The 15,939-nt window shown below is 44.7% G+C and overlaps 1 protein-coding gene across 1 annotated transcript; it reads right to left on the bottom strand.

The window, feature by feature from the left end:
• Positions 1 to 123: 123 nt before the first annotated feature.
• On the bottom strand, positions 124 to 15,079 carry hcfc2 (host cell factor C2). Its single transcript, XM_078242641.1, is given in 18 exon segments — positions 124 to 1,220; positions 1,322 to 1,394; positions 1,487 to 1,784; positions 2,431 to 2,616; positions 2,749 to 2,886; positions 2,966 to 3,022; positions 3,113 to 3,169; positions 3,405 to 3,433; positions 3,435 to 3,525; positions 3,989 to 4,053; positions 8,417 to 8,602; positions 8,769 to 8,999; positions 9,245 to 9,348; positions 10,577 to 10,661; positions 10,842 to 11,044; positions 11,811 to 11,971; positions 12,066 to 12,214; positions 14,460 to 15,079. Coding segments are annotated over 18 exon segments (2,289 nt in total). The 5' UTR covers positions 14,626 to 15,079; the 3' UTR covers positions 124 to 1,210.
• Positions 15,080 to 15,939: the final 860 nt, after the last annotated feature.

Raw genomic sequence — 15,939 nt, 5'->3', positions numbered from 1 at the left:
TGCATCTAAAATGATAATCTGTGAATGTACATGAGTGAATTTGCTCTTGGAACAATAAAACACAGGACACAGGGACTGACTCTTATCGTAATTGTTCTTCAAGGGAAATAATGAGTCGGCAGCTTGATCAAATGCATGTTTAATCTAAACATTACTCTGTATGTCTATCCTGACCAAATCTTCTTCAGCCACGAAATCCTTTTTTATTAAGTCCATGAAGAGATGCAGCACTTGGACTCATTGATTTGAGGTCTGGATAACAATCTTTCCATATGTTCCTTCACCACACTGGTTAAAAAGAGCTGTAATAATCCAGAGTCCAGACATGATGGCGGAAGATAGGGAAGATAATAATCACACTTCTTGCCCATTAAATGGTGAGCGGGTCAAACCAGAGACAATAATAGTGTTAACACGCACATCTCTTCCTGTAAAATCTGTAAAAAAAATTTTGATACCTTTAATTCATATCAGAAACAGTAGTAGTGCTCTGCTCTTTGGTTGCAGTCAGCATCAATTTTTTGATTTGGATTGATTTTTTTTTTGATGAGAGATATTTAAAAAGAGACAAACTAACTTGTAAACAATCTGTGAACAATTTGGTGGTAGTGATAATAAAAGAATCATAAAACAACAACTGTGATGCAGAAATGTAATGGAGAGTGAAAATGTTTGTAGTTAACATGGTTGTGTGTACAGTGAGAAAACACATTAACAAAGATCTTAAACCAAACCTGAATCATAGTAAATGATCGGATTATATAACAATAACATTTCTACTGTAAAGATAACTGGTATTTTATAACTTCACTGTGTCAATAGGATCGTAAAAGTGGTCCACGGTAAAAAAAATAAAATAAAAAAAGTTTTATGCAAAACCACAACATACTGTATAAAGCAGCATCAGTGGCTGTTGCAATAAACTCTAAGGCACCTCCAACCTTTGAAGATTTTTAAATCTTAAATCATACTTGTAGTTTAGTCTACATCCTATTACTTATTACTTAACAAAACATTAGTTTAACTAAAGTAGCCAAGTGGTCAAGCTTCCTATGAAAACCTATTTACAAGGGAATAATTAATTATATAAAAAAAAAATAAATTAACAAAAATATCTCGGAAATTTACAACATCTGATTGGCGTACATTGCCACCTTCCTGAGAGCACATACTGTCTTTCCAAAACACGGTGCCATTGGTCCAAACATTTTCAGCTGGAGCTGCAAGTCAAAAAGGAAAAGCAAGAGACAATTCAATAAAAAACAAATGCCAACCTAAAAAGTGGAAAGAACAGAAATCATTAGGTCACTACTCTGGTTACCTGTCAGCAGCATCCTGGTCAGCCTCAGCATTGCTGTCGGCTTTGGATGCAGACGTTCGCAATTTACTAGGATCTAAAACAGGAGGTTAAATCAAGTTGGCATCTGTCCACAAAAATATATAACGTGTGAAAAATGAGCAGAGACTGAAAACACTTAATCTCCACCTTGAATCCAGCGGATCTGCGTGGCTGGACCGTAGCCCTGCTCATTCTTAGCAGCGATGCGGAAGACAACAGCTGGTCGGTTGGAGGCCGAGCAGTCGATCTGGGCGTTGTCCAGGTGGGTGGAGCTGACCGAGCAGGACGTCTTGGTGCCGCGGTAGATCCTGATGAAGGACATCTGACCTGGACGCTCCGAGCTGGCGGAGCGACTCTTTTTCACCGCCATGTACATGGAATACTCAAGGATCCGGCCCGATGGAGAGGGGGGAGCCTCCCACGTAATGTTGACTGAATCGTTGGCCTGTGCAGAAAACGAGTATTAGGGGGGAATGTGTCGAATACACCAGCTCGTTCTTAATCCCTTCGCTTCAGGAAACAACAACCAACTTCGAGCTAGCGAGCTACACACTGAAAATGGAACGTTTTGAAGAAAATGTGGATCGTGCAAAAAGCCAGGCCAGCTTAGTTCAATGGGTGAATGATTGTAAAGATTTACAAAGAATATGTTTATGGCATTTACTCTCTAACTGGGGCGTTTGACGGGAAAGCTATAAATGAAGTACACACAGCGATACACTGGTAAGAGCAAATTACATGTAACCATGTATCCAGCTAATTTAAATAGATCACGTTATTATTATATTATAGATATACTCTATTGTGTGTTACTCTAACAGTTAACTTCATTTAATATTTAATGTGGCGTTTTCTTTTGCGGGGTGCAAAAGACGATTGTGATTGGTTTAAAGAAATGCCAACAACCCAGAGTGTTTCTCCTATCCTAAAATGTATCTGTGGTGTAGCCAGACCTTACTCCACAGCGCTGTGGAGATAGGTTTGGCTATCTCGGGTAGCGCGAGCTGTAGTTCGAATGAGACAACCTGTAGGGGCACCGGGAAAAGGTCTCTAGTGTTGCTTTAATTTATCAACAGCTCCTTGATAATCACCTTGGTAATTTTGACAGCAGATGGCGCTCCAGGGAAACCAGGTTGGCATGTCTTGAACTCGCTGACTGGGCTGAAGTCTCCCTGGCCAAAGTAGTTGATGCCTGCAACTCTGAACCTGTAGGTCTGACCTGGAGCCAGCTCCTGCTTCTCTCTGCTTTGGTAGTCAAGATTCCTCTGGAGGAAGGGCTAATGGGGAAGCAAAGTATTGACAGAGAATGTGTGGGTGAGAAGACAGGAATAAATGGCATCTTCATTGAGTCCCAATCAATATCCACTATGTATTATCAACGATGAAAACTGTCCAGAAGTAGTTTTTACCTCTTTAGTGTGTGACGGCCGGCTGCTGATGGCTGCAGTCGCCTGTTCACCGTCAGCAGGTAGAAAGTAGTGGCTGACCTCAGAGAAGAGCGCTTTGAACACACCAACGTCAAACCACACGGCTTCATCTGGATTCTGCTGGAGGTGAGGGTTTATAGTCTTAGTTTAGACCGAGCACAGTGGGAACTAATAATTACTGTTCAAAAGTGGATCTGACCTGATGTGTAGGGGTGTAGAAATCGGTTTTTCTTGTCAGCTGAAACAGGTTGTTCTTCTGTAAAAAGCAAAGGAAAGCAAACGGTGAATCTCACTTCACAACGTGCTGCAGTCTGGTTCATCACTGACATTTGAGCGTCATCATTACCTGGCTGGCGCTGAGCTGAGCTGCCGACCTCTGCTGCTGCTGTCTCCTGTCCAGCACCTATAACCAACACAGGTAGAGAGCGCAAAAGGCCTGTAGATCAACGAGAGCAGTTCAGACTAAACCGTAAAAGCTGTGTCTTGTTTCCCTCTCCGCTGTGTGGGAAATAGAGCAAGGGCAACAACTTACTTTACTTGCTTTAACATACCTACTGCATCTTTTATTGTCCCGAACAATTACATTTGCGGAAGCACAAAAATCATCCAGCTTTGAATCACTTGACAACGAGGCTTACTGCAGCGTTTTGCGTCAGAGTCCTTCTCGGTCTCCCTCCCAGCACTCCTCCCTCCTTGTGCTTTGGTCTCTGCTGAGCCACTGAACAGTTTCGCTGTAGTTTCCTGCTGTGCTGAAGCATCCTGAAATTATGAGAGAAAGTAAAGTACAAGACATATGTGTTCTAAATAGGAAGCAGTGCATAAAACGGTCTGGGCCTGCTTTAAAATTGAACTCTGGGTTTTCTTTCTTTGGATGGTGTTTTTAACTTTGGATGGAAGTTATTTCATACCAGTGCTCTTCTTTATTGTATTGGCAGGTTTTCTTTCTATTCTAGACTGGAGTATCTGCTAAATGCCTAAAGTGTATGTAACTAAAATGTTCTAAGAGGTGAGGTCATAAAATAGAGACTCTACATCTAAACCTAAAGACAGAAAATGCAGCAGTGTCTGATGGAGCCACTCTAAACATGCTCAGCGTGAATGCCTCGTCTCTTAGGTTGGTCTGCTGGTAGATTAGATATACAATTTAATACTAAAACAGGAGTGTTTTATTACATATAATCATCTTTGTTGACAGATTTAAACATGTTTAAGTTACATCTACCTGAGCTGATGCTTTCGCTTCTTTATTAGTGGCTCCTCCAGTTGGAGGTTGAAGAGACTGGACACCTGAGAAGGAGAGTTAAGCGAAATTTCACTGTAGTGCCAAACATATCTTTATAAAGTCCCTCACTCTGATAAACGTGCTACAGATTCTCTGTCTCTTTTCCGTTAATGTATTTTTCAGGCGGTAAGATTTCTGTGTTTAGTAACCTCTATTTTCTTTCTATTCTTCAACTATTCCATGTAGGGCTTGGCAATATATCCTATCGATATTAGTCTAGCTTTGCCAGACCTTCCCGCTGCGGAAGCGGGTCTGGCTAGTCCACACAGCATTCCGGGATGGGAGAAAAACGTGCTCTGGTTTATTGGCTTTTCCTTAAACCAATCACAATCGTCATGGCCGGCGCTAAGCGGGAAGGATCTTGTTTTGGTGGAACATTTGTACGTTCAAAAGTAGTTTTAGTCGTGCAACAGAAAACTCAGATTGGACAGATAGTCTAGCTAGCTGTCTGGATTTACCCTGCGGAGATCTGAGGAGCAGTTAACCATGGTCCAAATCCACCGGAGTTTAGAATACCAACACAAAGGAAGCGTTCGGTGACGGATATCCGGTCGAAAAAAAGGATATACAGTGGAATTTCCGGCGGCACCGGGGCAATCCCGGAAGTGGTGGATATAGACTTATATCGACATCGATGTATGAGACTATCCATCCATCCATCTTCATCCGCTTATCCGGGGTCGGGTCGCGGGGGTAGCAGCTCCAGCAGGGGACCCCAAACTTCCCTTTCCCGGGCCACATTAACCAGCACCGACTGGGGGATCCCGAGGCGTTCCCAGGCCATGTTAGAGATATAATCCCTCCACCTAGTCCTGGGTCTCCTCCGAGGCCTCCTCCCAGCTGGACGTGCCTGGAACACCTACCTAGGGAGGCGCCCAGGGGGCATCCTTACCAGATGCCCGAACCACCTCAACTGGCTCCTTTCGACGCAAAGGAGCAGCGGCTCTACTCCGAGCTCCTCACGGATAACTGAGCTTCTCACCCTCTCTCTAAGGGAGACGCCAGCTACCCTCCTGAGGAAACCCATTTCGGCCGCTTGTACCCTGGTTCTTTCGGTCATGACCCAGCCTTCATGACCATAGGTGAGGGTAGGAACAAGAGGGTAGATTGAGAGCTTTGCCTTCTGGCTCAGCTCTCTTTTCTTCACAACGGTGTGATAAATTGAATGTAATACCGCACCTGTTGTGCTGATTCTCCGACCAATCACCCGCTCCATTGTCCCCTCACTCGCGAACAAGACCCATTCCCTACCTGGAGAAGGCACTCCATCGGTTTCCTGCTGAGAACCATGGCCTCCGATTTAGAGGTGCTGATCCTCATCCCAGCCGCTTCACACTCGGCTGCGAACCGATCCAGTGAGTGCTGAAGGTCACAGGCCGATGATGCCATCAGGACCACATCATCTGCAAAAAGCAGCGATGAGATCCCCAGCCCACCGAACTGCAACCCCTCTCCACCCCGACTACGCCTCGATATCCTGTCCATAAATACTACAAACAGGATTGGTGACAAAGTGCAGCCCTGGCGGAGGCCAACTCTCACCTGAAACGAGTCCGACTTACTGCCGAGAACCCGGACACAGCTCTCGCTTTGGTCGTACAGAGATTGGACGGCCCTGAGAAGGGACCTCCTCACCCCGTACTCCCGCAGCACCTCCCACAGTATCTCCCGGGGCACCCGGTCATACGCCTTCTCCAGATCCACAAAACACATGTAGACTGGTTGGGCATACTCCCAGGCTCCCTCCAGGATCCTTGCGAGAGTAAAGATCTGGTCCGTTGTTCCACGACCAGGACGGAATCCGCATTGTTCCTCTTCAACCTGAGATTCGACTATCGACCGAACCCTCTTTTCCAGCACCTTGGAGTAGACTTTACCGGGGAGGCTGAGAAGTGTGATACCCCTGTAATTGGCACACACCCTCTGGTCCCCCTTTTTAAAAAGGGGAACCACCACCCCGGTCTGCCACTCCTTAGGCACCGTCCCAGACTTCCACGCAATGTTGAAGAGACGTGTCAACCAAGACAACCCCTCCACACCCAGAGCTTTAAGCATTTCTGGACGGATCTCATCAATTCCTGGGGCTTTGCCACTGTGGAGTTGTTTAACTACCTCAGCAACCTCCACCAGGGAAATTGACGACAATCCCCCCATCATCCTCCAGCTCTGCCTCTACCATAGAGGGCGTATTAGTCGGATTTAGGAGTTCCTCAAAGTGCTCCTTCCACCGCCCTATTACCTCCTCAGTTGAGGTCAACAGCGTCCCATCCTTACTGTACACAGCTTGGATGGTTCCCCGCTTCCCCTCCTGAGGTGGCGAACGGTTTTCCAGAAGCACCTTGGTGCCGACCGAAAGTCCTTCTCCATGTCTTCTCCGAACTTCTCCCACACACGCTGCTTTGCCTCTTTCACGGCAGAGGCTGCAGCCCTTCGGGCCCTTCGGTACCTTGCAACTGCCTCCGGAGTCGTCTGGGATAACATATCCCGGAAAGACTCCTTCTTCAGTCGGACGGCTTCCCTGACCACCGGTGTCCACCACGGTGTTCGTGGGTTACCGCCCCTTGAGGCACCTAAGACCCTAAGACCACAGCTCCTCACCGCAGCATCAGCAATGGAAACTTTGAACATTGTCCACTCGGGTTCAATGCCCCCAGCCTCCACAGGGATGCACGAAAAGCTCCGCCGGAGGTGTGAGTTGAAAGTCTGTCGGACAGGGGCCTCCTCCAGACGTTCCCAATTTACCCGCACTACCCGTTTGGGCTTACCAGGTCTGTCCAGAGTCTTCCCCCACCCCCTGACCCAACTCACCACCAGATGGTGATCAGTTGACAGCTCCGCCCCTCTCTTCACCCGAGCGTCCAAAACATACGGCCTCAGATCAGATGAAACGATTATAAAATCGATCATTGACCTTTGGCCTAGGGTGCTCTGGTACCAAGTACACTTATGAGCATCCCTATGTTCGAACATGGTGTTCGTTATAGACAATCCATGACTAGCACAGAAGTCCAACAACAAACAACCACTCTGGTTTAGATCAGGGAGGCCGTTCCTCCCAATCACTCCTCTCCATGTGTCTCCATCATTACCCACGTGCGCGTTGAAGTCCCCCAGCAGAACTATGGAGTCCCCGACTGGAGCCCCATGCAGGACTCCACTCAAGGTCTCCAAGAAGGCCGAATACTCTGAACTCTTGTTTGGTGCATATGCACAAACAACAGTCAGAGTTCCCCCCCCCCCCCACAACCCGCAGGCGTAGGGGGGTCGACCCTCTCGTCCACCGGGTTAAACTCCAACGTAGCGGCGCTCAGCCGAGGGCTTGTGAGTATCCCCACACCCGCCCGGCGCCTCACACCCTGGGCAACTCCGGAGAAGAAAAGAGTCCAACCCCTATCCAGGAGTATGGTTCCAGAACCGAGACGTGCGTAGAGGTAAGCCCCACCAGATCTAACCGGTAGCGCTCCACCTCCCGCACAAGTTCCGGCTCCTTCCCCCACAGAGAGGTGACATTCTACGTCCCCAGAGCCAGCCTCTGCTGCCCGGGTCTGGTCCGTCGAGGCCCCTGACCTTCACTGCCACCCATGCGGCAGCGCACCTGACCCCAGCGGTTCCTCCCACAGGTGGTGGGCCCATGGGATGGAGAGATGTCCGCCACATAGCTTTTTCGGGCTATGCCCGGCCGGGCTCCGTGGCAAACCCGGCCACCAGACGCTCGCTGACGAGCCCTCCATCTGGGCCTGGCTTCAGATGGGGGCCCCGGGCTTCCTGCGGGCAGGGTCACTTCATCCCTTCCTCGATTTTTCATAGGATTTTTGAACCATTCTTTGTCTGGCCCCTCACCTGAGACCACTTTGCCTTGGGAGACCCTACCAGGAGCACAAAGCTCCAGACAACACAGACCTCAGGTTCATAGGGACACACAAACCTCTCAACCACGATAAGGTGATGGTTCCCGGAGAAGTGTATGAGATGAGATATCGTCTTAAATTTTGGATATCGTAATATGACACAAGTGTTGTCTTATATAGTGATGTCATTTTCCTTTTTTTTTTTTTTTATTCGTTTTTATTGAAAGTGATGTCATTTTCTGAACTTTCCAGACTGTTGTAACTGTTCTATTATTTGTCTTTACCCACTTAGTCATTGTATCCACATTACTGAGGATTATTTGTCAAAACTCTCATTGTGTAAATATTTTGTTAAAGCACCAATAGTCAACATTACAATATCGCCGCAATATCGATATCAAGGTATTTGGTCAAACATATTGGGATATTTGATTTACTCTATATTGTCCAGCTCTCATTCCATGATTTTTAGCTGTGTCCTGAGCCTTTTTTCTCTGAGGAATACGTGCACTGTCCATACCTGCAGTGTCTGTAGCCTTCCCGTCCAGTCCACCCGTTACAGTTGGACCGACTGGTTTGGCTGGTGGAGGTGCAGGCTGGATCTGAAGGATGTAGCAGTCTGCTGCTGCCAGGGGGCGCCACGCCACATGAAGCATGCTGACTGTGGATTTGATGAGTAACACTGCCTCTGGGGCGGCTGGTCGATCTGAGGACAGAATACAGAATATGATATTGAAGAACTGTATTTACCTCTTTTTTTTTTTCAGCACTGACAAAACATGTTCTGTCACTTGCTTCAAAATTTCACCAAAGTCAAGCAAAAAAATCACTTAAAGCCTCTCTTAACAGCTGAGCTCAGTCTCAGTTTTCACCTGTCTCCAGGTACCAGAGGTCCTTGCAGCAGACCTGGTAGTTCCAGCTCTTACGGAACCCGTCACGGCCGCTCCAAATGTAAAGCCTGGACCCGACAGTGGCAGCACAGTGGCCGGCCCTGGCTCTGGGCCTACAGGCGTACGGATCCTCACTCTGGGGTCCATGGATCTGCAGCTGGGACTCGATATTGCCCTGCTGCTCTGGCCCCAGGTTCTGCCAGCTCATAGTGTCTATGACAGAAAAACAGGGCAGCAGTGAACTTGCTGGCCTCTTAACAATGTAAAAAAAAAAAAAAGCCTATGGGCTGAATAAATAAAGAAGATGCACCGTAACTTTTATTTTCCCATAAAGCGCAGCAGTCGTGTTGACAAATCTGATGTTAAAAAAACATTTTTCCAAAACTGAACCAATAAAGATGCTCTCTAGGGATTCACCCTGTATGAAAACTGATATTTTTTAGAGAAAATGTACTGACCTAAGTTGAGTACAGTTAGGGAGTCACTGCAGATCCATTCAGTTCCTAAAGCATTGTGTTCATCTGACTCTGGTACAGGAATCCAGCCACCAAAAACATACATCCTGCAGACAGAGGGACACACAGGACTTTGTCAAAGGCAAGCCAGTTCCAGAGCTCTCTGTTTTAGCTACAGAGTGAGGCATCTCACTTCTGTTCCATCTCTGTTGGGAGTCGCACATGCGCAGTAGCTAGGTAAGGACTACTACCCAGTCAGAAGCAGAGTATGAGGGAGTGCCATGCTAGCAGCTAGGCGAGCATCATAACGTGTGTTACAAAGTGATGCAGATTCATCACGGAAGTAAAGGCTGGACTACAACAGATTTGTTTGGAGCAGTTGGTGAACAGTGTTTTCTGTTGGAGATGGTAACTCCCTTTGGGGTGGACTTTGGGCTTTTTCACTTTGTAAACCTATAACATGCACAAAAAAGATATATAACACAATAAACGAAATGGAAAAAGCCAAAAAGCATAATATGAGCACTTTAAGTTGTTTTGATAATAATAGTAATAATATAGTAATAATATCAGTAGAAGTAGTAATAACAACAATAATAACACATATATATGCGTATGGGGGGTTCAGGGTGGAGGATCCTAATGGTCTGAGGGTAGAAGCTCATTCTGAGCCTCACAGTGCTGGCCATGTGTATCCGGTACCTTTTTCTCGACCTCAACAGGGTGAAAAGGCTGTTACCCTGGTGGTTTTGATCTTTATTGATTTTCTTCCTTTTTCTTGCAGCGCCTGGTGTAAATATCCTTTAGGCAATGGCCGCCTGTTATATGTTCAGCCCAACAAAAAACACTCTCTGCAGGGCGTTGCGGTCCGGTTCGGTGCCGTTTCCGTACCAGGCAGTGATGTTCCCTGTCAGGATGCTCTCGACGATGCAAGAATAGAAACTGCTCAGTATTTTAGAGGGATACCTGGATTTTCCTCAGGCGCCTGAGGTGAAGCAGTCTCGGCCTTGCCTTTCTCACCACTGAGTCAGTATGCAGAGCCGAGGTCAGACCCTCAATGAGGTGATGCGGACACCAAGGTACTTGAAGCTGTTCACCCATTCTCTTCCCAAAGTCCCCGATCATCTTTTTAGTCCTGCTGACATTCACGAGTAGGTTCTTGGCCTGACACTAGCGGGTCAGGTTCTCTACTTCTTTCAGGTATATATATATATATATATATATATATATATATATATATATATATATATATATATATTATATATTAATGTGATGCAATACAAACTACACATCTGCTTGACAGAGATATGACACTGATAATGATGGATCCCTTACTTGTTTCCAATGACACTGGCAGAGTGAAGGCTTCTGGAAAGTGGGGTGAAACCCCTGGTTTCAGGCATTGACCAAACCATTGTGTCTGAAGAAAGGAAAAGAATAATGTTAGTAGTAATGTAATAGTCTTGTTTTGCAAACTCTTGTATTTTATTCAAGGTACAGTAGCAACTAAAGGATTCAAAAAGTTGAAATGTTCACTTTCTGAAAATTGCAGACTTTATTATCTATCAAAACAAATAAAAATAAAATAAAAAAGTCCTACCAAGGTCAAGCTGCCAGAGGTCGTCTAGCCGGCATCCTTGCATCCCTCCAAAGATGTAGATCTTCGGGGAGCCGAGGCCAGTGTAGGCAACCGAGGTGTGGGACTCCCGTGCTGAGGGACCACCACCCTTCGTCTCTGGGATGCTCCAGCCTCTTGCCCCTGATGACGACTGCAGCTCCAGCTCATAGAAGTCACACATGTATCTAAGATGGTAAAAAGTCAAACTCATTTCTGCAACCATCTCTTAGATAAAGGTTATATATCAAACTGTATAGTCTCCACGCCGGTTAGCTAATATGATTGTGGACTTGCACTAGCAACATGATCAAGTCACTAGAAGCCCACTCTGAATTTAAACACCAATGTAAAAGTTATACTTTAAACTAGAGGTGAAAAGATTCATCAATAAGATAACTTTCAACTATTAAAAATTCAACTATTTTTAAATCAATTTGCAAGTAAATGTAAAATGCCACACATTCTCTGGTTCTAGTTTCTCACAGAAGAGGATTTGCTGCTTTTCATTGTCGTTAGTCTATATCGACAACGTTTCATTTACGGGATTGTTCCGATGCTCCCGGAGGTTCCGCCGGATGTCCCTCATTTTTGGCCAGATGTCCCTCCGGTCGATTTGGGAAACATCCTCTGAGCTAGAACCAACAATCAAATTATATTGATCTTTTTTTGAGTACAATTCTTATCACACACCCAACATCAATTTTAATTCCAGAGCTCGCCTCCCTAAATGCTCATGTTCTACCAAAACAAGTTCCTTCCTGAGGCTATTTCGCAGAGGCACCGTTGCTCTGTCCGGCGCTTCGTGCCACCCAAGATGATTGTGATTGGTTTAAAGAAATGTCAATAAACTAGAGCATGTTTTTCTCCTAGCCCGGAATGCTGTGTGGACTAGCCAGACCCTCAACAAACTCTAATAAAATGTTATGGTTCTTGTATGTATTTGCACAGTACCTTGGTACGTTGCCGTTGGGGTCTTCACTATCATTGGCCAGGCCTCCAAACAGGTAGCACTTGTTACCCACAAGAGTGAAGCTGTGTCCAATCCGAGGGCATGGAGGTATGCCATTCCTGGGTGCTCTGGGCTTCAGCTTCTTCCACAGCCAGCGACTAGCCTGAGCCACACGAAACCAAAGACAAGATGTGAGAATTTTTCTTCACTACAGCACCAGGGTCAGAATCACATCTGAAGAACTGTGACGGCATTACCTGAAGTTCATAGAGGCTGTTGGTGTATTTCCCGAACTCAACCATGCCACCAAAGACCAGTATTCGAGTGCCTTCGCAGACGAAACCATGGGAAGCACAGCCGGGCGGGATGTCACCCCTCACCGCAGGCAGAAACCACTGCCTTGAGACTGGAACAATGGGCAGATGTCTTTGTATTAGAAAAAAACATCCTGGTGAATGCTGCCTTTTAGACATTTTATGCACCCTGTTTGGAAACAAACAGAGCTATTTTTGCAGATGGATAAAAAAATAATAATAATAATAATAATAATAATAATAATGTATACTTTATTAATCATTCAAGGGGAAATTACAATGTTTTCACTCTGTTGTTATTACACTCAGGCCTGAATTACACACACATGCTCAGTACCTATACATGCACTAATGGAGAGATGTCAGAGTGAGGGAGCTGCCCATGGAAAGGCGCCCCAAGCAGTTGGGGATTCGGTGCCTTGCTCAAGAGCACCTTGGCAGTGCCCAGGAGGTGAACTGGCACCTCTCCAGCTACCAGTCCACCACCATACTTTGGTCCGTATGGGGACTTGAACCAGCAACCCAACCCCCTACTGACTGAGCTACTGCCACCCCAAATATTAGGGCTGCACAATTAACCGCATTGCAATATCGAAATCGCAATATGGACTAGTGCAATATCCAAAGCGCAATATTTGTTAAAAGGCTAAATATGTGTCAAACCATTCCAAATTATGTATTGTGTTGCTGCAGAGATGTCCCGACCTACAAATCGTAACCTACAGACTAAAGAAAAAAAATCTTTGTTTGGTACAGATCCTTGCAAAAATCACACTATAATCATTTTAATATTTTTCAATGATAGAAAAATTCTCCATAAATGTTTTCCTCATCTCGTGCAGCCCTAATAAATATTACCTCAAACACCACCTCAACAGGACCTTCATTACAAAAAGCATTACAATTGAATGGTCTTTACTGCAAAATGCCCTCCACAACACATCATTTATATAGTACAGCAATCACTTCACGCCAAAAATGGGTGGAACTGGAGTGCATCACTTCGATATCAGATAAAAGGAGCCTGAACAAACTGCTCAACATTTTGGACAGTGACTGTCATCCACTCCACAGCACTATCGCAAAGCAGAAGAGCATGATCAGCTCAACACTACGCACACTGCCATGCACAACTGACAGACTGAGAAAGTCATTTGTCCCCAGGGCCATACAACTCTACAATGCTTCACAAAAAGGAAGAGGAGAGAGAGACTTCTCTGCATAGTCTGTCTGCCTCTCCTCCCTCTCCACCACTTCCACTTCCACTACCTCCTACAATAATAGTTATGTACTGACTGTCCACTGGCCCACTGTTAACTGCTTACATTGTATACAATGTTTATTGGCTATATTAGCCCATATGCACAACCCCTCCCTCTCTCCCTCCTTCCCCCAGCCTGGACTGAGGTCTAACTTAATACTTGAGCAATGGCTGTAACCCTTTGTTCTCACTTCAAACCTTTAATATTGACTGTTGATTTGTGTCTATACTGTCTACTTTATTCCCTTATAATGCCCATATTTAATGCTGTCTTTTTTAAACTTTATCCTTGCACTGCTATAGTTTTTATATTACTATGTCTACATTATTCTCTTATATTGTCAATATTTAATGCTGGTCTCTAGACTTTATCTTTGCACTATTGGACTTATTTGCACTACCACCATGACACAGACTCCCATAGAGCACCTTACCATGCATACTAAATCACAGGGTCAGTCCCTGCCCTGTCACCGCAAGCGTCTCATGCTTATACATTATTTATTTTTCTTGTCCATATTATTCATGTGGATTTGTTATTTTATCATCCTGTTTCTGATGTATGTGAATGTTGTGTGTGATGTCTTTAAGCTACTGGGACCTTGAATTTCCCCTTGGGGATCAATAAAGTATCTATCTATCTATCTATCTATCTATCTATCTATCTATCTATATATATATATATATATATATATATATTTATCTGCCTGTTTTAAGTTCTGCTAACATTACAATGATTGCATAATGTTAACTTAGATAAAGCTACATTTAAGTGTGTTGCTTTGTCACACCTTTTACATTCAATGTCGTTTGTTTTCGCTACGCTGACCAAACAAATGACATGACGCTCCCACTACTAGTAAGTTAGCTAACGTTACGTGTTTTTGATTTGCTCGTCAATTTCGGGGGATACTAGTGGCTAGTTTACAATAACAAACCCTATAATACCGAAATTATGCTTGAATAGTCGATGACTTTTTAAATGAACAACAAAAGCTCATGCAAAGGGCTGGTTTGGGTCTGTTTGACTCCTGTGCATGCTAAAAACATTAGCCGTTCAGCTAACGTTAGCTTACCAGTGTTGTAAACATGAAGGTCCTCCGCTATCCCTTCATTTCCACCACCGAACACAACAATTAGCTCCCGTATGGCAACTGCTCGGTGTCCGTGTCTGGACCGCGGTATCACTCCCGTGGCGGAATGAACCTTTCTCCATTGCGGCTCCTTGGCACCAGTAGTCATTTTCCCGTTTGGGACCCCGAAGTTTGGCGCTGTTGTCGTTTCAAAGACGAGGGCGGGGCGAAGGAGGCATCAGGAAGTTCAACCAGAGAGGTGGAAACAAGGCAGGACGTCTCACTCTGCCTCGTTTACCGGGTATCAAAATTCTAAGGAATGTAAGGGAATTGCTTCTTCTTCTTCTTTGGGATTTAAAGGCAGATTGCATCTTTAATGTTGCACTACTGCCATCTTCTGGAATTAGTTAACTCCTACAGTGTCCAGTATGTCAGATTTTCAGTCTTGTTGTCATTAGGAAGCTGACCAAGCATCTGCTGCCTTGTCCTCTTTCACCACACTCCAGTAGCCTATGTTCTTTACTTTCGCTCCTGTTAGCCCTAATCATTTAATTTCTTCCAACATGTCCTCTCTCTCTCTGATACATATTTCCTGCATATATCTGGTACCTCACAATGATCACAAAACACGCTTGGATGCTATAATGTGATGTGGGCTGTTTAGGTTGATGTGTCCAATAGTCAGCCTGCTTACTGTTACTTGCTTTTTTTCTACTTCTTAACATACATACTCCTTTTTGGATTGAGTGTAAATGTGACATTTACCGTGCAAGGCCTTACAAAAGAGGGATATTAGATGGTGCTTGAGAGGACTCAAAGTTGGGGTAACTCTGCTGCATAGACCATTATATTGTTAATCTATCTCTTGTCAGTCCCCTAACTTTATGAAAGTCGAATACTATATTGAGTACCCATTTGAAGATGCTATGTTTTCCTGACATTTGTAAAATATCAACACATAAGATGTTGACATGACCTTTGAACCCACATTATTAATAGTCACAAGATAAACAGGATAGTCCATAGTGCAGAAATGGTTGATACAGATCTGTCTGACATGTCATGTTATGTTACACACCATCCAAAACTGTGGGGAGACTCCTGTGTTATTTCAATATTCTTCTTATTTCTCTATAACAGTAAAAGAGTAATACACCCAAATAATGTATATGTCAAGTTTTGTCTAGTAACCCATAATTCCACTGTTTGTCACAGGTGACATTTCATTTTTGCCCTCTCATATGAAGTCAGAAATGGGATTTTTAGGCAGAGCATGCATTTGTCTACATTTATACTATTGTTTTGGTCAATTGTCTCAAACATAGACCATCTTTGGTCTATGCAGAAGGCAAATAATATACTGTATAGACAATTGTATTCAGGTAATTTAATATAGTCTAGTTGCCAGAGGAGATACTACACACCCCTTCAGATACTGATTCACTGCAGTGAAATCAACGATTGGGCAACAAGTTTAAGTTAC

The sequence above is a fragment of the Sander vitreus genome, chromosome 23 (genome assembly GCF_031162955.1).
Source record: "Sander vitreus isolate 19-12246 chromosome 23, sanVit1, whole genome shotgun sequence".
Lineage (NCBI taxonomy): Eukaryota > Metazoa > Chordata > Actinopteri > Perciformes > Percidae > Sander > Sander vitreus.
Note: the sequence above shows the minus strand (reverse complement) of the source record. Positions and strands in the feature narration are given on the sequence as shown.